Consider the following 21,858-nt stretch of genomic DNA (forward strand, 5'->3'; position numbering starts at 1 on the left):
TGATTGATGAATATTGAGCTTGTTGTTGAGAATATGTGATTGTTAGAATGTTGTTGTTGAGATATGTGCTTGTAAATTGTGAACTGTTAGGTTGGGCTGATTTTATGCAGGTTGTAGTTGTGGAGGTTCGGTTGGGGTGTAAGGAGTACTCATATTCTATCCCCTTAGCTTGTGTTTAGAGGTTTACTTGCTGAGTACCGTGTGGTTTGGTACTCACCCCTTGCTTCTACAATTTTTGTAGGTTATGAGCCTGGATTTTTGTGATACTTTCCATCCTCTTCTTTTCCAAGGCTCCTTGGGGATTTTTGAGGTAGCTGTTTGTCATCTCAACAGACCTTCTTACTCCTATTTATGATCTTGTTCTATTCTAGAAACAAGGTCATTTGAGACTTGTGTTTTTCTTTTGAATCAATTGTAATACTTTAAAGGCTTGTGCACATGACAACCAGATTTTGGGGATATTTTTGAGTTGATTATAAAATTTTCGCATTTTATTGTAATAGTTGAGTTTTAGGCTGACTTGTCTTGGTGGGATAAGACGAGTGCCATCACATCCATTTTTGGCTCGTAACACATTGCACGCCATTTTTTAAATTAGACTTGATAGATTATATTTTTGTCAAACATTTAATAATTTATGACATTTTATTTATTTATTAATCTTTTTATCAAACATTCATTTCACGTTGTTCGTAGAAACTTCAAACTTTTAGTTTTTACGATCAATTCAATTGAAATATATTAATTTGAAAAAATATAAATCAATTATTTTTCATAATATTAGTTAAAGAAAATATGTTTATTAATTAATATATTTCAGAAAAGAATATATGTCTTAAATATTTAATTTAATGTCATTTATAAAGTTTCTTATTTGTCTAGTATAAATTTTAAATAGTTAATTTTAATTTTTAAAATTTATATAATTTTATGATTGCAATTGTGCATCCAAATAGAACATGTGTAATTACAGTGTAATTACGTTGTGGCAACCAAACAGGTCAGTGTAATTACTAGACAGTGTAATTACTAGGCTTATAATTATTACCCTAGTAATTACACCAATTCCAATTACCAGGTGGCTTTCCAAACAGACACTTAGAGAAAAACAGAATAAAAATAAAATAAATGAAACGCTCAAGTCTGGGCTCGAACCCAGGCCACAAAAGCTCGAGTTTTGCCTTTTTTAGGAAAAAAAATGGAGTAACAAAAAAATTAAACAAAATGCCTATAGTTGGGCTCGAACCTAGAATACTGAGGTGGTTTAGCATAGCCTTAACCGCCGGAATGTCTACCTTTAGTGTGTCAAAAGTGTTCAACATTTAGTATATATCCAAAACTATTGATATTTAGTATATATACTCGCAAAAATTCTCTGACAAAGGTTGTTCATCTGACCACCCTCGCCAAGTCATAGCTCCGCCCTTAGTGCCATTGATGGATGCCGATGTGGAAATGCTCATGGATCCTCTTTTTCCACCCTTTTCAAATGAAACCAAACGCTAACAAGGGTAAGAAAAGTCAAAAGATGGGTGAGGAGGGAGAAAAACAGGCTTCAATAGGTTAGGGAAACAAGGAGGATGATGGTGATGATGCCCCCACTGCCTAGACCCAACACCAGCTCTCTAGAAGCCACGTGGGTGAGGACTTGGCCGCCATCTGGAGATATGTGGGAGTTTTCCAACTGGAGCATCATCCTCAATCCCTACTACCCATAAGAATAAAATACTCCGCCTAGAACGGGCTTGGGAGAGGAAGAAGAACATAGTTTGGGAGTGTCTACTTGTTGAATTTCATCTCTGTTTTTCTTTGCATAAGCTTTTCTGGGAGGCATGATTCTTTAAATGCATAGAGCATGGATTCAATGTAGGTTAAATAGAGTTTAACTCTATCTCATGAAAGTATGAAAGAAAGGAAGTATTTCCTAAAATGTTTCATAACCTCTCATTTATAAATGTGGTGCACTTCACACTAATAAATAAGACTCTACTTAACAACGTTTTTAGACACCCTAGGTCACTTTATATTTGATACTCTGACACTAAGTTTGTCACAATATAAGCCTACCCGCTAGTCATAAAATACTGTTAAGAGCCACAAGTGACCCCAAGCTAACCCATGGTCTAACATGACATTAAGATTTATATATATATATATATATATATATATATATATATATATATATATATATATATATATATATATATATAAAAATCTTCAATACTATTTTAAAAGCATGAACTTTCTAACTTGAATGTTAAATTACTAGAATACCCCAACTTAAAACACCCAATTTAGTATAAATTTTATATTTTATATTTTATATCATATCATATTTATTTATTTTATATTATATTAAAAGTTGACACCTTTTCACATTGATGAGTAGTTACTTCTCGAAGGGTTGTGTCTTTTTCAACGAGTTGTGACATTTTTGAATGGTTATTATTTTTCTGAAGGTTGTGGCTTAATTGATAAGGCAGGATAAACACATTTTCATACTATAATTTGTTGTCTTTAAATAGAGGGATTTTCTCACATTTTTAATCTACGAATTTTGTAAGTTTTCTATTCTTCTTCTACATAAAACAAGAAAGATTGTGAGAATTATTCAATTATGCAATTGCAATATTTTTTGTGGATAAATTTTATAGATCAACAAAAATTGATGCAACAAGGAAGATGGAATAACTCAACTCCAAATGAGAAGACTATCTAGATAATTAATATGTACTCACTTTCATTGCCACAAATATACTTTCGCAACAACTTCTACTTGACAAGAAGTTCAATGATTTTATGTTGCACAAAATACAACTTGGTGTTCACGCTGTGAAAAGCCTCAAACTTTTGAAGAAAAAAGATTTGAACAAAAACTTGTTTGAAGAGTTCAAACTAGATTTAATAAGTACTTCTCTGTTTCCAAATTATTTGTTGTACTTTTATTTTTATTCAGTTTAATACAAAATGTTCTTCTTCTTCTTTTTTTTTGGGGGGGGGGGGGGGCATGATTAAGACTACAAAGTTAAAACACATTTTTGTATATTTTACATATCCATAAATTAAAAGTCTTCTTGTTTTTATATTTTTTTTATATCAAATTAAAATTAGACAAATTTATATCTATCGACTTCCTTAAAAGTATGAACTAACTAACTCTAGTGATAAATTATATTAAAAACAAGCACTTTTTTCACATTGAAGGGTTGTGATATTTCCAAAGTGTTGTAACTTTTTCGATTAGTTGTGACTTTTTCAAAGGGTAGTGACTTTCTTAAAGAGTTGTGACTTTTCCAAAGAGACTTTGGGAAATACATTTAGTATTGTTGTCATAACATATATGGGTTTAGTAATGATGAAATTATGTGGCGACAATTGATGTTAGAATCTCTACTATGATTTCCTAGATTGAGTGTATATCAAATAGGGTCATGATACGACTACTACAATAGCAACAATGCTTACTTGGTAAAGTTATTAAGTGTGTTATAATTGTGGAGAACCTGGACATACGAGGAGGAAATCAACGAGGCCATGGAGGCCGAGGAAATGGTAATGTAGGTAGGGGAGCAGTGTGCAGCCAGGCAAGGATGTTGCCCACCAAGATGATAGGGCTCAGTTTTATGCCTTTCCGGGCAAGACCGAGGCTGACGTATCTGATGTAGTGATCACAAACACTATTCTTGTCTGTGACCGAATGGCTACTACTTTGTTTGATTCGGGTTCTACTTATTCATATGTATCATTTCAGTTTGCCTTGGGATTTTATGCGGTATGTGATGTGCTTGATGCCCCCATCCATGTTTCTACCCTTGTTGGAAAGTATGTCATAGTCACCTATATATATCGTGCTTGTCCTATTTTGTTTATGGGTTTTCAGACTTGGGCTGACTTGGTTATTCTGGATATGACTGACTTTGATATAATCTTAGGCATGACTTGGTTGTCCCTTTATTATGCGGTGCTTAATTATAATGCTAAGTCTGTGACTCTAGAGATCCCGGGTAGGAAAAAGTTAGAGTGGGAAGGGGTGTACAAGCCTAAGCCAGCTAAGGTCATATATTTCGTTTGGGCTAGGAACAGGTGGGGAAGGGGTGTTTGGCATATTTGGCTTATATTCAGGTTGTTGATGCTGAGTCTCCCTCTGTTGAGTCTGAATTCAAGGAAGTATTTCCTACCGATTTGTTTAGTATGCCTCCAGATAGGGATATAAATTTCCGCATTGACTTGGAACTGGGCACTCGCCCCCATCTCCATTCCCCCTTATCGCATGGCTTATGTAGAATTGAGAGAGCTTAAGGCTCAAATCCATGATTTCATCTGTCCTAGTTCTTCCCCGTGAGGTTCTCCTGTCTTGTTTGTTAAGAAAAAGGATTGTAATATGAGGATGTGCATAGACTACCGATATTTGAATAGGGCCACCATTCAAAATAAGTATCTGTTGCCTCGGATAGCTGATCTCTTTGACCAGTTGCATGGTGCATTAGTTTTCTCTAAGATTGACCTAAGGTCTGGTTACCATCAGTTAAAGATTAGGCCTGAGGATGTACCCAAGCCGGTATTCAAGACCCGCTATGGTCACTATTAGTTCTTAGTGATATCGTTTGGGTTGACCAATGCCCCTGCAGCCTTCATGAGTTTGATGAATGGTGTTTTCAAACCATTCCTGGATTCTTTTGTTATTGTCTTTATTGATGACATTTTGGTTTACTCGAAGAGTAAGGAAGAGCATGCCGACCATCTTCGTATTGTTTTGGGTGTCCTTGGAAAATCTAAGTTATATGAAAATTTTCATAAGTGTGAGTTCTGGTTGACTTCAGTTGCTTTTTTGGGGTATGTGGTTTCAAATGAAGGGGTAATGGTAGATCCCCAAAAGATCGAAGCAATCAAGAACTGGGTTCGGCCTAGCTCTGTGACTGAAGTTAGGAGTTTCGTAGGGCTCGCCATCTACTATCGTCGATTTGTGCAAAATTTTGCTTCTATCGCCACACATTTAGCAAGGCTGACTAAAAAGGAGGTGCCTTTCGAGTGGACTGAAAAATCTGAAGAGAGCTTCAGAAACTGAAGACTCTTCTAACCACAACGCATATTCTAGCACTGCTGGTGGAAGGTAAAGATTTAATTGTTTATTGTGATGCTTCACATTCAGGCTTGGGTGGCGTGTTGATGCAGGAAAGAAATGTCATAACTTATGCATCGCAACAACTGAAGGTGCATGAGATAAATTACCCGATATATGCAGCAGTAGTGTTTGCTCTCAAGATCTGTCGGCATTACCTTTATGGTGTGAAGTGTTCATTGATAATCGTAGTCTAAAACATGTAATCACTAAGAAGGACCTGAATGTGAGGCAGAGAAGGTGGATGGAGTTAATCAAGGATTATGATGTTACCATCCAGTATCATTCGGGTAAGGCGAATGTGGTGGCAAACGCACTAAACCGGAAGACGGTAAGTATAGGTAGTTTAGCTTGTTTGGGTGTGTCCAAGTGTCACGACCCAAAGGTACCCCTAGACGTAACAAGGCACATAGAACCCCGAAAGGCCCCATGTATGCACTTACCATACCATAACATAAAGTCTTAGAACAATAAGAGTAAAAACACATTTAAGTCCAAATAGTCTTTATAAAGGAAAGCAGAAGTCTAGACTTGTCTCAATTAGCCATCTATTACAATCCATGAGTCAAAATAGGGTCACAACCCCAAACAACATAATCCGAAATAGAAAGTACTAAAATTGAAAATCAAAGTAGATCTCCCATCCTCGAATCATGAGGACTTATCACAAGCAAGGAGAATAGTCAAATCCAAGCTTGAACCAAATGATAACCGTCTTAAGAACCGGACCCTTCACTTTGGAAAAAGTGTAGAAAATATGGGTTAGTACAAAAATGCACTAAGTATGATAGTCATGCACAAAATCCTTGAAAACGTGCTAAAAAGGACATTTTAGTAGAATGCATGACATTTACTAGTTTAAAGCATCATTTTGAAAAAAATGAAAAGGTATAAGTCATAAGCATAAATAACTCATATATCATCATATCATAATAGGAACATACCATAAATACCCTCAAAGCATACTTGTGCAATGCATGAATAAGATCCCATAATCCCACCCATACTAAGTAAAGCTTCTTGAGTAACTACAGTTCATATTTAATATTCCTGTTCATACTATCATAGAGGGAGATTAGCCTTAACCGACATAGACCATGTGAGCTTACCATGGAATTCGGTGTCAACCTCACATCGAAAAGGGGTTGTCCTACTTGCTTAAGGTAGAACCATACCCTTAGCTTAGATGGATCCACTGGCTAAAGACCTATGTGGGCACATAGTTATGGGATAGGGAGATTGGTACTAGAAGACCCGACCTCTACTAACGTGAGGTCTTCCATCCCAAGAGATTGTTCCTAGAAACTCGGCCTCCACTAACGTAAGGGCTTCCATCTCATATCACTATCCCCTTAGTGCTAAGCATAATTCCCATTTAGTTCATGTTAAGTCTTGACTTAAGTTCATATTTACGGAAAAATGTCTTGACACTTAATCCATATAACTCATACAAAAGCTCATAGATTCAATAGGCGAGACTAGTCTTCCAACCTTAAAATACTACATGTGACAAACCTTTCACATCACATCATATTCATACATAAGTGTGTACATGAGAATAATCATCCAATCAACACAACAATTAGATCATAATCATATTCACTTGACTCTCAAAGTGATCTAAAAGCATATACATAAACCTCATAATATAATAGATCAAATTCAATCAACATATAATTACTACATTAGACATGAATGATAACATGATTCAATTACTAGATGCATAATTCTATCATATTCTACTTGCATCAATCAATACCCACACTTTGAGATCCAAATTGGGAAAATAGGGGAATTCATGGATTCTTGGGGAATTCGACATAAAACCATATAAAATCATCAATATATCCATAATTAAACATAATTCAATCATTAAAAATGAATTTGAAAGGAATCCATGAGATTGAAGTCAAACCCTAACTTTTGGGATTTCTAGGTTTGAAATTGAGGGTTTTGGAGGGACTCCATGGATGAAAACTATCCATGGATGAAGGTCTACCATACCTTGGTGAAGAAATCCAACGAATTTGAGTGAAAAAGCTTGTTCCCTTCAACCCTAGCTTCACCTTTCTTCTTCTTCCTTGGAGTTCTAGAGAGAGTTTTTGGGGGAAAAGTTGATTTTGATTTGGGATTTTGAAGTTATGATTTAGATGATTTAGTTTAGGGACTTAAAACCTTATATAGTTAGTTTAATTTTGTTTAAAACGATGTCACTTAACATTTAATAAAAAGGAAAACCCCAAAACACCCGTAAGTTTAACTGCCAAATGGCAGTTCCCAGGTCCCATCTACGCCCACCACTGACGGACCGTGGGAGGACCCAAGGCCCGTGCTGGCAAGCCGTGGTAGGGGTTCTGAGGCTTGGTTCATGGGGCCTTGACCAATAGACCTCACCCACTAGGCGTGGGTCCACCTACTGGTCGTGGTTCCCCCTCGTGGGTGGACTGCCAAGACACCATTTTTGTCACCTTTGAAGGGTCCTCCTCAAGGACCCACGGTAGGTCCTTGGGGGTTCGTAACTTGACGTTTTAACAAAAAAACATATATATTGAGTACCAGGACTTATTTACGACTCTAACCCTCACGTCAAGTCCTAGTTTATCCTACTAGTTTATGGAATGTTACATTATCTCCCCCTTGGGAACATTCGTCCTCGTATGACGATCTAGACGCCTTACAAAATTAAAGACTCAAAACTAGCGTCCCAACATGCATAAAACATCAAAAGAACGCACAACTAAGAAGGAGGAAACTTCAACTCAATCTAAAACATAGTCAGTGCAACACAAGGGAGTAGGAACTACATCTAACAACCTATTATGCATGAAGCTCAATATTTCACATATTCATAGGAGGAACTACCTTCTCCAACTAAAATCATGCTCAACAGAATATCATGGAGCCAATATGTAATTTCTCTCATAAGCATACTAAAGCATGTTCATCAACTTATTTCATAAAGTTAAATATGCAACTCATGCTAAATGCACAACAACATGAGGAACATAAATCATGAAAACTCATTTTTCTTACTAAACATGAATTTCATCAAGAAAATGCATAACATAAGGAAATCATGGAAAAGCTCATACCACACACATGACTTTCAAAACACTAAAACTCAAGAGGAACTTATTACCTCAAGCTTGAATAGGAGTAGAAGGAAAGAGATGAGGATATCCAGACTTCATATCGACCTCGGCCTCCCAAGTAGCATTCTCAACTTGATGATTCCTCCGTAAAACCTTAACGGAAGCTATTTCCTTATTCCTTAATCTCTTGACTTACCGGTCTAGGATTTCTATATGAACTTCTTCATATGAAAGACTTTAGTCAACTCCCAACCCTTCTAGGGGAATAATGGACGTAGGATCCCCAATACACTTTTTAAGCATAGAAACATGAAATATCGGGTGAACCGGGGACAACTTATTTTGGCAAATCCAATTCATAGGTAACTTTCCCAATACGCTTCAAAATTTGATATGGTCCTACATACCGGGGGACTAAGTTTCCCTTTCTTGCCAAACCTCATCACACCCTTCATAGGTGAGATTTTCAAATAGATCCAATCATTAACTTCAAATTCTAGGTCCCTTCTTCTCACATCGGAATAAGACTTTTGCCTACTTTGAGCCATTCTCAATCTCTCTCTAATGAGCCGAACTTTCTCAATAGCTTCATAAACCGATTCGGGACCAATAAGAGCAATATCGCCTACCTCAAACCAATTAACTAGAGACCTACATCTCCTACCATACAAGGCTTCAAAAGGAGCCATACCGAAACTTGAGTGGTGACTACTATTGTAGGCTAACTCTACTAATGGCAAGTGGTCATCCCAATTACCTTGGAAATCTATAACATATGCCCTCAACATGTCTTATAAAGTTTGAATGGTGCGTTACGCTTGACCATCCGTTTGAGGGTCGAAAGTCGTGCTAAGCTTAACTTTAGTACCAAGCCCTTTTTGAAATGACTTCTAAAAGTGTGAAGTAAATTGAGTACCACGATTCGAAATAATGGATAAAGGTGCCTCATGTAACTTCACTATCTCATTTATATACAATTTGGCATAGTCTTCCTCCGAATGAGAGACCTTGATGGGAATAAAGTGGGCTGATTTTGTCATCCTATCTATAATGACCCAAATAGAATCATGTTCCCTTCAAGTGCGAGGCAAACCCACAATAAAGTCCATATTCACATCTTCCCACTTCCAAGTAGGAATAGGGATATTTTGTGACAAGCCTCCCGGCCTTTGGTGCTCAACCTTAACTTGTTGACAATTAGGACATTTGGCTACAAATCCCACAATATCTCTCTTCATACCATTCCACCAATAGACTTCCCTTAGATCACAGTACATCTTAGTGGCTCCCTGATGAATAGAATACCGTGAACTATGAGCCTCCTCTAAACTTTTCTCCCTCAACCCATCAACATCTGGAACACATAATCGAATTTGGTACCTAAGTACCCCATGTCCCCCTTGGGAGAAAGCCTCAACTGATTTCTTGAGTACTGAATCTTTCACCTCAACTAATAAGGGATCAAAATCTTTCTTAGACTTCACATCCATCACAAAGGACGATTTAGAACCATTATGGACCATGATACCAGGAATCCACTAGTTGAACACCTAGCCGAGCCAACATATGCACATCACAGACCAACTCTTTCTTTTCATCTTCTATATGAGCCACACTACCTATAGACAATCTACTAAGTGCATCCGCTACAACATTAGCTTTGCTGAGGTGCTAAAGAATACTCCTGTCATAATCCTTCAAAAGTTTTAACCACCTTCTTTGTCGGAGATTCAAGTCCTTTCAAATAAACACATATTGAAGACTTTTGTGATCGGTGAATACATCCACATGGACCCCATACAAGTAATGTCTCCATACTTTCATAGCAAATACTACCGCCGCTAATTCTAGATCATGGGTCGAATAATTCTTCTAATGTACTTTGAGTTGCCTTGAAGCATAGGCAATCACTTTACCGTTTCGCATAAGGACACATCCCAACCCAACTCTAGAGGCATCACAATATACAACAAAACCATCCATACCCTCTGGTAGGGTCAATACCGGAGCGAATGTAAGTCTATCTTTCAACTCTTTGAGGCTTTTCTCACAAGCTTCCAACCACTCAAACTTAGCCTTCTTTTGAGTCAAAGCCATCAATGGAGAAGCAATAGAGGAAAACCCCTCAACAAACCTCCTATAGTAACCGGCCAAATCCAAAAAACATCTAATATTAGAAGGAGTTAGAGGTCTAGGGCAACTCTTGACCATATCCATCTTCTTAGGATCTACCTCAATACCCTTGCTTGACACGATATGGCCAAGGAAAGCTACGGACCTTAACCAAAATTCACACTTGCTAAACTTTGCAAAAAGTTGTTGGTTTTTAAGAACTTGCAACACAATTCTCAAATGGTCCATATGTTCATTCTCACTCCTTGAATAGATCAAAATATCATCGATAAACACAATCACAAACATATCAAGGGATTGTTCAAACACCTTATTAATCAAATCCATAAATTTTGTCGGGGGATTTGTCAACCCAAATGACATAACCACAAATTCATAGTGACCATACCGGGTACTAAAGGACATCTTTGGAATATCAATCCCTCTCACCCTTAATTGGTGATAACCCGAACGAAGATCAATTTTGGAGAAATAGCTATCCCCTTGAAGTTCATCAAACAAGTCATCAATTCTCGGAAGAGGATATTTATTCTTAAAGGTTACTTTTTTCAATTGGAAATAATCAATGCACATTTTAATAGACTCATCCTTCTTTTTAACAAACAACACCGGAGCATCCCATGGAGAGATACTCGGTCGAATAAAACCCTTATCTAGCAAATCCTTTAATTGCTCTTTCAACTCGGCTGAAGCCATTCTATACGGAGGAATGGAGATAGGTTGCGTATCTGGTAAAAGATCAATGCCAAAATCTATTTCCCGCTCGGGAGGAATACCGGGCAAACCATCGGGGAAAACTTCTGGAAACTCATTTACTACCGGAACCAACTCTAGAGAAGGGGTTTCAGACTCAATTTCCATCACCCTAACAAGATGGTAATTACACCCTTTGGAGATCATTTTGCCTAGCTTTAAGACAAGAAACAAATTGACCTCTCGGGATAGAATTTCCCCCCTTCCACTATAACATAGGCTAATTTGGAAATTGGAATTTAACCACCCGAATCTTACAATCGATAGAGGCATAGCATGCATGCAACCAATCCATACCCAAAATAGCATCAAAGTCTAACATGTATAATTCTACCAATTCCACCAATGTAACTTTATGGGACAACTTCTATAGACTTTGTTTTCCACCACCGAGTCATCAACCGGAGTAGAAACCAAAAAAGGTTCTACTAACACTTCGGGGAATATTTCAAACTTCATGGCTACAAAAGGTGTCACAAAAGACAAAGTGGCACTGGGATCTAACAACTCATATACATCAATAGAAAAGACTTTTAACATACCGGTCACAACACTGGAGAGCTCTCTTGGTCACCTCGGGATTGAAGAGCATAAAAATGGTTTTACTTTTGGGCATTGGAATTTGAACCGCTTGGAGGAGCTTGTTTTCCTTCTCTCCCTTTGGAAATGAGTACCGAGCAATCTCTCATCTTATGTCCACACTTTCCACAACCATAGCACCCATCCGAGCCAACTAGGCACTTGCCTTCATATTGTCTACCACATTTTTCACAATTAGGCATAGCAACATAAGAACCACCACTATTTCCTCCTTGAGGTTTAGGATTAAAAACCCTATCCTTGTCGACCCATGGAGCACTAGAGCAGCCTTGATTGGAAAATCTTTGTTTGAACTTTTGTGGACCTTATCCATCGGACTTAGTATTGGAGAAATTCCCATAACCGGTTCTTGCTCTTTTCACCTCCCTATTCTTGTCTTGGAGTTTCTCATCCTCTATTTGTTGGGCATACATCATAAGACGTGAGATATACATATTATCATGAAGAATTGCCAAACGACACTCTTTTCTTACCAATTTAGACACACACATCAAATACCTACTCATAATATCTCTTGAATCTGCTACTAAAGTCGAGGCATACTTGGACAATTGAGTAAACTTTAGAGAATACTCTTGCACACTCATACCTCCTTGACGAAGGTTAATGAATTATTCCACCTTAGCTTCCCTCAACTCTCGGGGAAAGAACCTATCAAGGAACACCGATTTGAACACTTCCTACTCTATTAGACCCACTTCTACCGGCCTATTATTCTTCCATTGAGTATACCATACTTGGGCCACACTTTACAATTGGTAAGCGGCTAACTCTGCTTTCTCTACCGAAGTCACCCCAATGGTATCAAGTATCTTATAAATCTCTTTGACAAATTCTTTAGGATCCTCTCCCACCTTGGAACCAAGAAACTCGAGAGGGTTCATTCTTGCCAAATCCCTCAATCTAGAAGCCGTGGAATTCATATTAGGATTCACATGAGTCACAAGATCCCTATTGGCTTGAGCCGCCAAAGCTTGGGCCGACATTTGGAAAGCTGACCTAACCTCCTCATTTGACATAGACGAAGGGTCAACCAAAGTTTGGTTAGCTTGAAGAGCTTGATTACCTTAAGGAGTTTCTTCATTCACATTCTCCTCTCCAATCCTTCTAGCATTAGCCCTTCGTGTATTCAGTCCTGAAGACACAAGAGAAAGATTAGGAGAGGGACTTTTATAGAATTAAACTCTAAGGCACGACCCAAGAATAATGAAAATGTGACATTTTCTAAACATATTATAGCTTCTCATTCAAAAGTGTGGCATGATTCACACTCATGAACAATACTTTACTAGACGTGGCTTATGATACATCATCCTAGAATCATTATAAACCTTGTGCTCTGATTACCAAGTTTGTCACGATCCAAGGGTACCCCCTAGACGTAACAAGGCACATAGAACCCCGAAAGGCCCCATGTAAGCCACTTAGCATACCATAACATAAAGTATTAGAACAATAAGAATAAAAACACATTTAAGTCCAAACAGTCTTTATAAAGGAAAGCGAAAGTCTAGACTTGTCTCAATTAGTCAACTCTTACAATTAATGAGTCAAAATAGGGTCACAGCCCCAAACAACATAATCCGAAATAGAAAGTACTAAAAATGAAACTCAAAGTAGATCTCCCATCCTCGAATCATGAGGACTCACCACAAGTAAGGAGAATAGTCAAATCCAAGCTTGAACCAAATGATAACCGCCTTAAGAATCGTACCCTACACTTTGGGAAAAATGTAGAAAATATGGGTTAGTACAAAAATGCACTAAGTATGATAGTCATGCACAAAATCCTTGAAAGCGTGCTAAAAAGGACATTTTAGTAGAATACATGCCATTTACTAGTTTAAAGCATCATTTTTGAAAAAAATGAAAAGGCATAAGTCATAAGCCTAAACAACTCATAAATCACCATATCATAATGGGAAAATACCATAAATACCGTCAAAGCATACTTGTGCAATGCATGAATAAGATCCCATAATCCTACCCATACTAAGTAAAGCTTCTTGAGTAACTATAGTTCATATTTCATATTCTTGTTCATACTATCATAGAGGGAGATTAGCCTTAACCGACATAGACCATCTGAGCTTACCATGGAATCCGGTGTCTACCCAACACCGTAAAGGGGTTGTCCTACTTGCCTAATGTAGAACCATACTCTTAGATTAGGTGGATCCAGTAGCTAAAGACCTATGTGGGCACATAGTTATGGGATAGGGGGATTGCTACTAGATGACCCGGCCTCTACTTACACGAGGGCTTCCATCCCAAGAGATTATTCCTAGAAACCCAACCTCTACTAATGTGAGGGCTTCCATCTCATATCACTACCCACTCGGTGCTAAGCATAATTTCCATTGAGTTCCTGTTAAGTTTTGACTTAAGTTCATAATTATGGAAGAATGCCTTAACACTCAATCCATATAACTTATACTAAAGCTCATAGATTCAATAGGTAAGACTAGTCTTTCAACCTTCGAATCACTACATGTGACAAACCTTTCACATCATATCATATTCATACATAAGTGTGTACATGAGGATAATCATCCAATCAACACAATAATTAAATCATAATCATATTCACTTTACTTTCAAAGTGATCTAAAAGCCTATACATAAACCTCATAAACAAGCATAATTCTCATACTTTGCCCTTCAAGGACCATAGATCAAATTCAATCAGCTTATCAAGAATTAATACATTAGACATGAATGATATCATGATTCAATTACTAGATGCATAATTCTATCATATTCTACTTGCATCAATCAATACCCACACTTTGAGATCCAAATTGGGAAAATAGAGGAATTCATGGATTACATAAAACCATATAAAATCATCAATATATCCATAATTAAACATAATTCAATCATTAAAAACGAACTTGAAAGGAATCCCTGAGATTGAAGTAAAACCCTAACTTTTGGGATTTCTAGGTTTGAAATTAGGGGTTTTGGAGGGACTCCATGGATGAAGGACTACCATACCTTGGTGAAGAAATATAATGAATTTAAGTGAAACATCTTGTTCCTTCAACCCTAGTTTCACCTTTCTTCTTCTTCCTTGGAGTTCTAGAGAGAGTTTTATGGGTAAAAAATTGATTTTGATTTGGGATTTAGAAGTTATGATTTAGATGAGTTAGTTTAGGGAATTAACAACCTTATCTAGTTAGTTGAATTTAGTGTAAGACGACGTCACTTAACATTTAATAAAAAGGAAAACCCCAAAAGACCCCTAAGTTTAACTGCCAAATGGCAATTCCCAGGCCCCATCCACGCCCACCACTGATGTCTCGTGTTGGCAAGCCGTGGTATGGGTTCTGAGGCTTGGTTCCTACGGCCTTGACCAACGACTCTTACCTCGAGGCATGGGTCCACCTATTGGTCGTAGATGGACTGCCTAGGCACCATTTTTGTCACCTTTGAAAGGTCCTCCTCAAGGACCCATGGTTGGTCCTTGGGTGGTCGTACCTTGACATTTTAACCCAAAAACATATGTATTGAGCACCAGGAGTTATTTATGACTCTAACCCTCACGCCAAGCCCTAGTTTAGCCTACTAGTTTCTGAAATATTACACCAAATGACGTTTGGTCAAGGAGATTCAGACCTTGGAGTCTAAGTTCATGTAGTTGGGTATCTCAGAGAAAGGTGGGGTGTTAGCTATCATTGAGATTAGGCCCACTTTTATTAAGGAGATCAAGGCCAAGCAGTTTGAGGATGAGAGCTTGAATGAGCCAAGAAAGAAGACAGTGTCTAGTAAGGCACAAGATGTGGTTCTTGATGTGAGAGATGTGCTCAATTTTAAGGGAAGAATATTTGTTCCTCGAGTGGATGACTTGGTTCAGAAGATGTTGTCAAAATCCCATGGTTCGCGGTATTCCATTCATCCGGGTATGACCAAGATGTACCGAGATTTCAAATGACTTTATTGGTGGCCTGGCATGAAGAAAGACATAACTGAGTTTGTGGATAAGTGCAAAAATTATCAGCAAGTAAAGTATGAGCACCATAGGCCTGCAAATTTGCTTCAGCAAATGCCAATTCCATAATGGAAATGGAAAATGATAGCTATGGATTTCGTGGTTGGTCTTCCCAAGACCTTGGGAAAGTTTGATTCCATTTGGGTGGTGGTTGACAGACTGACTAAGTCAGCCCACTTCATTCCAGTCAGAGTAGACTATAATGCTCATCAGTTGGCTAAGATTTATGTGAAAGAGATAGTGAGGCTGCATGAGGTGCCCCTTTCCATCAACTCGAACCGTGGTACGCAGTTCACATCCAAGTTTTGGGGAAAATTGCATTAAGAGTTGGGCACTTAACTCACTTTTAGCACAACTTTCCATCCACATATGGACGAGCAGTCGGAGAGAACTATTCAAGTGTTAGAGGGCATGTTGAGGGCATATTGAGGGCTTGCGTGATTGACTTTAGAGGGCATTGAGATAAGTTTCTACCATTGTGTGAGTTCTCCTATAATAACAGTTACCACTCCAACATTGACATGGCACCGTTCGAGGCACTTTATCGAAGGAAATGTATGTCACCCATGGGGTGGTTTGAGGCTGGAGATGTGAAACCTTTTGGGGTTGATTTGGTGCAACATGCTCAGGATAAGGTGAGAAGTATCCAAGCTAAGCTTCTAGTAGTCGAGAGTCGACATAAAAAGTATGCAAACCACAAGGTAAGGGACATGACATATCTGGATGGTGAGCAAGTTCTTCTAAAAGTGTCACTTATAAAAGGGGTGATGAGATTCGGTAAGAAGGGCAAGCTTAGTCCTCGATACATCGGGCCATTTTGAGATTCTTGATTGTGTCAGGCCAGTGGATTATAGGTTGGCTTTATCGCCTAGCCTATCTGCAGTCCATCCAGTGTTCCATGTGTCCATGTTGAAGAAGTATCATGGGGACGGAGATTACATCATAAAGTGGGACTCAGTTTTGTTAGACAAAGACCTTCAGTATGAGGAGGAACCGGTTGCAATTCTTGATCGCGATGTTCGGTAGTTGAGGACCAATGAGATAAAGTCCGTGAAAGTTTAATGGAAGCATCATCCGGTTGAGGAAGCTACTTGGGAAGCCTAGAAGGACATCTGAGACAAGTATCCCCATTATTCGATGATTTAGGTACTATACTACTCTTGCTTTATCCCATTTCTCTTTGTTTGTTACCCAGGCATGATTGATGGGTAAATTGATATCTATTGTAACGACCAGTTCCCGTCGTTATGGAAAAGTCAATGGGGAAGGAATTTGGGCCAGAAAACTTCTGAGTAGTGACTTAGAAATTTCTGGCCTAGGCCAGATTCGGATGAAATCTGAGTCAGGTGTGGTATAGGGAAATATGGTAATGAATGGGGGATCTATTTGTAAATTAGATTACATGAGTGGATAGCCGAGACGTTAAGGATTCTGTAGGGCTTTACAAAATTGAATTTGGGGGGAATAGAACTCCCGAATCTGATCTTGGCGTGAAAGGGTAGTGTTAGAACTTCCTAGTTTGAAGGTGTGTTGTGAAATTGGAGCAATTGGAACTCAAATTCCGAGCTTCTGTCTACGTGCAAGCCACCGGGGTGGGATTAATCCGGCTAGGGTGGGGTCGCTGAGGCGGGATAAGGTCCGCCGTGGGGGCCAGTCGCGAGTTAAGTAGGGGAAAAATACCAATTTCATTATTTTCTGCAAAATTTTGTTCTTAAGAGCTAAAAGACGACCCATGGCAATTTCTTGACAGATTTCCACGACTTCTAGTGCTAAAGGTAAGGAAATTACTCCCCTAATCCCTATTTCGATTCATAAAACTTAGAATCTTGGGTAATTATCATTGGGGGAGGGTTTTGGCCTGAAGTTAATGGTAGGAAAAAGCACTAGCTGAACATTAGGATCATAGGTTTGGTCTTGGATTATTAAGTTTGTTATAATCCAGGTAAATTAGACCTTTTTTATTGATCCTTGCATTAATTACTTGTTTATAGACCAAGAACAAGCTGGAAGACTTCGAAAAGGAAGGCTCAAGTGTCTTAGGAGAATTCATGCTTGGTTTCGAGGTAGGTGATGGTTTGATTTCCTGTTGTGTGATATATGCCGATTAATTGCTTAGTTGGGTTGTAGTAATGGTTCTCCCACCGGAGGGTTAGCTGGGTGCCAATCACAACGGTCTGGGTCGTGACAAATTTGAACACTTCCTAACATGAATTTCATATTATGATAATACTGCAACTAAAAATATCCAATTTAGTATATCTTATATTTTATATCAATACTTATTTATATTATATTTAAAGTAAGACCTCCAACAATACAATAATAACTAAGAAATAAACTTTAGGGAAGAGAGAAGAAAATATATTTACAAGGCTCAACGACTCACCAACACTGTTACCGAGTTGATCAAAAGTCGTACACACCGCAAGCTGGATGATAAGATTTTGAACCTATATATAAAATAATTTAGCGCAAATAGGTATGCAATCAGTACTTTGAATGTACTGGGAGTGTGAGACATGCATCACAAGTCTAGTAAACTGAACAAGATACTCTAAAATACTGAATTTAAATATATGAACTGATGCAATGGCAAAGTAAATCAATATGCAACTAATAATTGAATATATACAAAGTCATGCAATATTTGAAAACTAGATTGTGCGAGATACTAATAAAACATACTCCATTGAGCAAAATGGAGTCCAACTTATACCCCAGCTAGAAGGGCGTTCTATACCCTGTTAGGTGTCACGCCTCGAGCCTACACCCTGGCCGCGATGGGCACTCGAGAATCATTGTTGGGCCCAAGTGAACCCTTGGCCTGGCTCAACTATCCGCGGAAGACTTACTCAACATAGAATAAACTCAAAAGATAAACTTTAACTCAAATATCTCAAAATGATAAACTCATAAATGTTTAGAGAAGCATTCAACTGGCCTCAAGGGAAACTCAAGTCTAGAACATAACAACTGAAATGAAAAAGACTCATAAACTACTACTGTCTATCTATCTATGAAGCCTCTAGTACTATGAAGGATGTCGGGACAAGACCCCGATTATCCTAACAAACTGAAATAATATGATAGAAATAAATGAGGGATCCTGACAGAAGCAGGGAGGCTCACCAAACAACTCTAGAACTCAACTGGATCAACGAAATGTAGGTTGATGATCCTGGTTACCTGTATCTGCATCATGAAAGATGCAAGCTAAATGGCATCAGTACATGGAATGTATGAGCATGCAAGGGAAAAACTAAAGCATGACATAAGCTTGAAATTGAACTGAAAAAACACTTACCTCGTCTCAACTCAACTCAATCTCAAGTCATTTGAATATAAAGCAGTGATAAAGATGCAATATAAAGAAAGCTTTTAAAATAATAGATAACTATTCAGTGTACTGAAAAATACAATATAACTCAATTTGTATGTAAAAATACAAAATAAACTCTATTCGGGAGATTCTCTAACCGACAACCATCACAATAAGCTATGTGATGATACATCGTCTCGTCCACGCTGCCAAAATTGTCCTATACCTTGTCGGGGTATAGAAATCCTCAACTAAGTGTATCCACTAGTCTATGCTTAAAAGCAATAAGGAATATCTAAAAAATATGACTCTTTCTACCCACATTGGCTACATGGTTTATGGGGGATGTGAGTTGTTTGAACTCTTCCCCATATCGGTGCTCAATACTACTCCCAATATAACTTAGCTCTTATGTTACAAATAAAATGTTTTTTCATCCTCAACTTTAAGATTATTACTCAAAAGATTTCTCTAAAAAGAGATAGTGCTCAAGCTCCTCATAACTCATTTGGAAATCTCAGTTTCCTCCTCTTTTTAAAATGTAAAAACATTTGCTCTTGGGAATACTTAGTTCCCATATATCATTTTAAAGAAAACGAACTAAACTCTACTCTTCCTCAAACTCAAATGCTCAAGTCTTAAGACAAGTTTAAAAAGGTTTGCAAAAGGCTTCTCAAAAGACTCGAAAGAACTCTCAAGACTTGACTCTTAACTCTACCTTGAATTTGAATTATGAATTCAAGGTTATGATTCAGGTTATGAATGATTTCTAGATGTTTAGAATAGTTTAGAATAGTTAGAATCAAAGGGGAGTAAGCGTACACTTTGAAAGAACTCAGACGGGCTAAACGACGGAGAAGGGGTGGGGGCAGACAACCCTGGCGCACTGAGTGGCGCAGGGCGCTAACCCCTGAACTATATGACACCTCTGTTGGCGCATTAGTGGGGCGGCGTGCCATCCCCTGCCCAAATTTCCCCGATGAATTTATTTCTCATTTTCTGACCCTTGTTCGCCTATAATAGAATGGTTTCTTCCCCCACTCACTTAGATTCAAATACCCAACATAAGTACACAATAATCTATGCAAAACAACCCTCAAATCACTAACTTTCATCTCAAGAATTCATAAAAACCCCAATAATCAAGTTACAAAGGAATTTCAAGAAAAATCATTAAAAACACAAATCCTTCAACTTCAAGAACGAAATTTGCATTTAGAATAGCATGATTGGCGTGTGGGTGAACGAACCCAACACTATGAGAACTCACATACCTCTTAGGATCGAATTTTCCCTTCTAAAATCTTCTAAATCTTAACGAATGCCTTGAACTTTTTTCCTTTTCTTGAACTCCTCTCAAAACCCTAAGAGTATTTTGATTTATGCAAACTGGCCAGAATCAGATTTGACCCTAAAATAATACTAAATTCGTTTTAAGCTGATGGGGTAAGGAAAATACCAAAATACCCCTCATATTTCTGATAACTTTCCTTAACTGGACAACCTGAATTCAAACGGGCATATCTCCCTCATACGAGCTAGAAATTTAGCAAACTTGGTGGCATTGGAAAGAGGATTTCAAGACCTTTCATTTGATCTCTTATGGGCCACCTAAATCATCCTGTAATGAAAGTTATGGTCGTTTGAAGTTGACTCAAAACTCACAACTTAACTATAATTGGCATAATTTCAGATTTGGCTCTTTCCAAATTAATTTTTTCTAAATTTAGCTCTTTCTAAGGTGGGATGTTACACTATAGTATCAGGACCCAGGGGTACACCCTAGATGTAACATGGCGTACTTGACCCCGAAGGGGTCTCATACAAGCCCTTAGCATATCATAACATAAGATACTAGAAAAGTGCGGAATTTTAAAACATTTTTCATACAATCAAAGTCTTTATAAAAGCAAAGTGGAAGTCTTACTACACTTTTGTCTCAAACCATCTACTATAATACTTTGAATAACTCTCGGGACAAAGCCCATACAATAGTCTCAAAGCATGAAAATAAAAGACATAAAGGAAATGGTGGCTTCATCCTTGAAACTATGAGGACTCACCAAGTCTTGAACTCCTTGCACTTCTAGAAACCTATCTTCAAGAATGGAACAAAAATTTTCGAACCCTACATTTGATTAGAATGTCGGCAAAGTATGCGTTAGTACAAAAGTACTAAATATGATAGCTAGCATAACATCATAAAAGCATAACAACAGAAGGGTTAGTCAACATAAGACATAATCCATAATCATAAAAGATACTTCATGAAACATAAGCTATAAGCATAAGAGATAATATCATAATCATAAGCAAAGTCTCCAACATAGGCATCATATAAGCATTATTCAAATTCTTAGTCCTTCATATCATAAGAGAACTACCTCTCAAGTAACCTCAAAACACACTTGTGCAATGCATGAATAAGACCCCACAATCCCATTCATATTAAGTATCCCCTTTGGTCATCATAATCATATTTACCATTTTATGGTCTCATCCTTAACTTAATTCTCATAGACAAGGGAATCTCTCACCTTTAGTCAATCATACCATAACAAGGAAGGCAACTATAGCTCAATCCTATCAAAACATACATCATATAAGAGAACACTTTCTTAGGTAACCTTAAGTCATACTTGTGCAATGCATGAATAAGACCCCATAACCCTACCCATGCTAAGTACCACTTTTAGGTCCTCATACTCATACTTCTTTATTTGGAGACTTTTCCGCTTTTTAAGACATTGGAACCCTAGGAGATACTTTTTCAAGCACATCTTAGTCCCTCTTCTTTACTTTTGAACACTATGCTTACTCAAGGATATCTAAGTTCATTATGTTTGAACAC

At 37.8% G+C, this 21,858-nt stretch overlaps 3 protein-coding genes across 4 annotated transcripts in view; all 3 read left to right on the top strand.

Annotated features, from left to right (window-relative positions):
• The window catches only part of LOC125831646 (uncharacterized), an 831,707-nt gene that overhangs the window by 557,601 nt on the left and 252,248 nt on the right, over positions 1–21,858 (top strand). The window lies entirely within an intron of this gene.
• LOC125831016 (uncharacterized mitochondrial protein AtMg00860-like) lies at positions 4,382–5,065 on the top strand. Its single transcript, XM_049510209.1, has 2 exons — positions 4,382–4,478; positions 4,629–5,065. The coding sequence occupies exons 1-2, from the start codon at positions 4,382–4,384 to the stop codon at positions 5,063–5,065; spliced, it is 534 nt and encodes a 177-aa protein (XP_049366166.1).
• On the top strand, positions 14,959–16,509 carry LOC125831017 (uncharacterized). The gene is made up of 3 exons (XM_049510210.1): positions 14,959–15,007; positions 15,351–15,582; positions 16,191–16,509. The coding sequence occupies exons 1-3, from the start codon at positions 14,959–14,961 to the stop codon at positions 16,507–16,509; spliced, it is 600 nt and encodes a 199-aa protein (XP_049366167.1).

This window comes from Solanum verrucosum, unplaced genomic scaffold (genome assembly GCF_900185275.1).
Source record: "Solanum verrucosum unplaced genomic scaffold, falcon-dt-bn FXZP01000049.1, whole genome shotgun sequence".
Taxonomy (NCBI): Eukaryota; Viridiplantae; Streptophyta; class Magnoliopsida; order Solanales; family Solanaceae; genus Solanum; species Solanum verrucosum.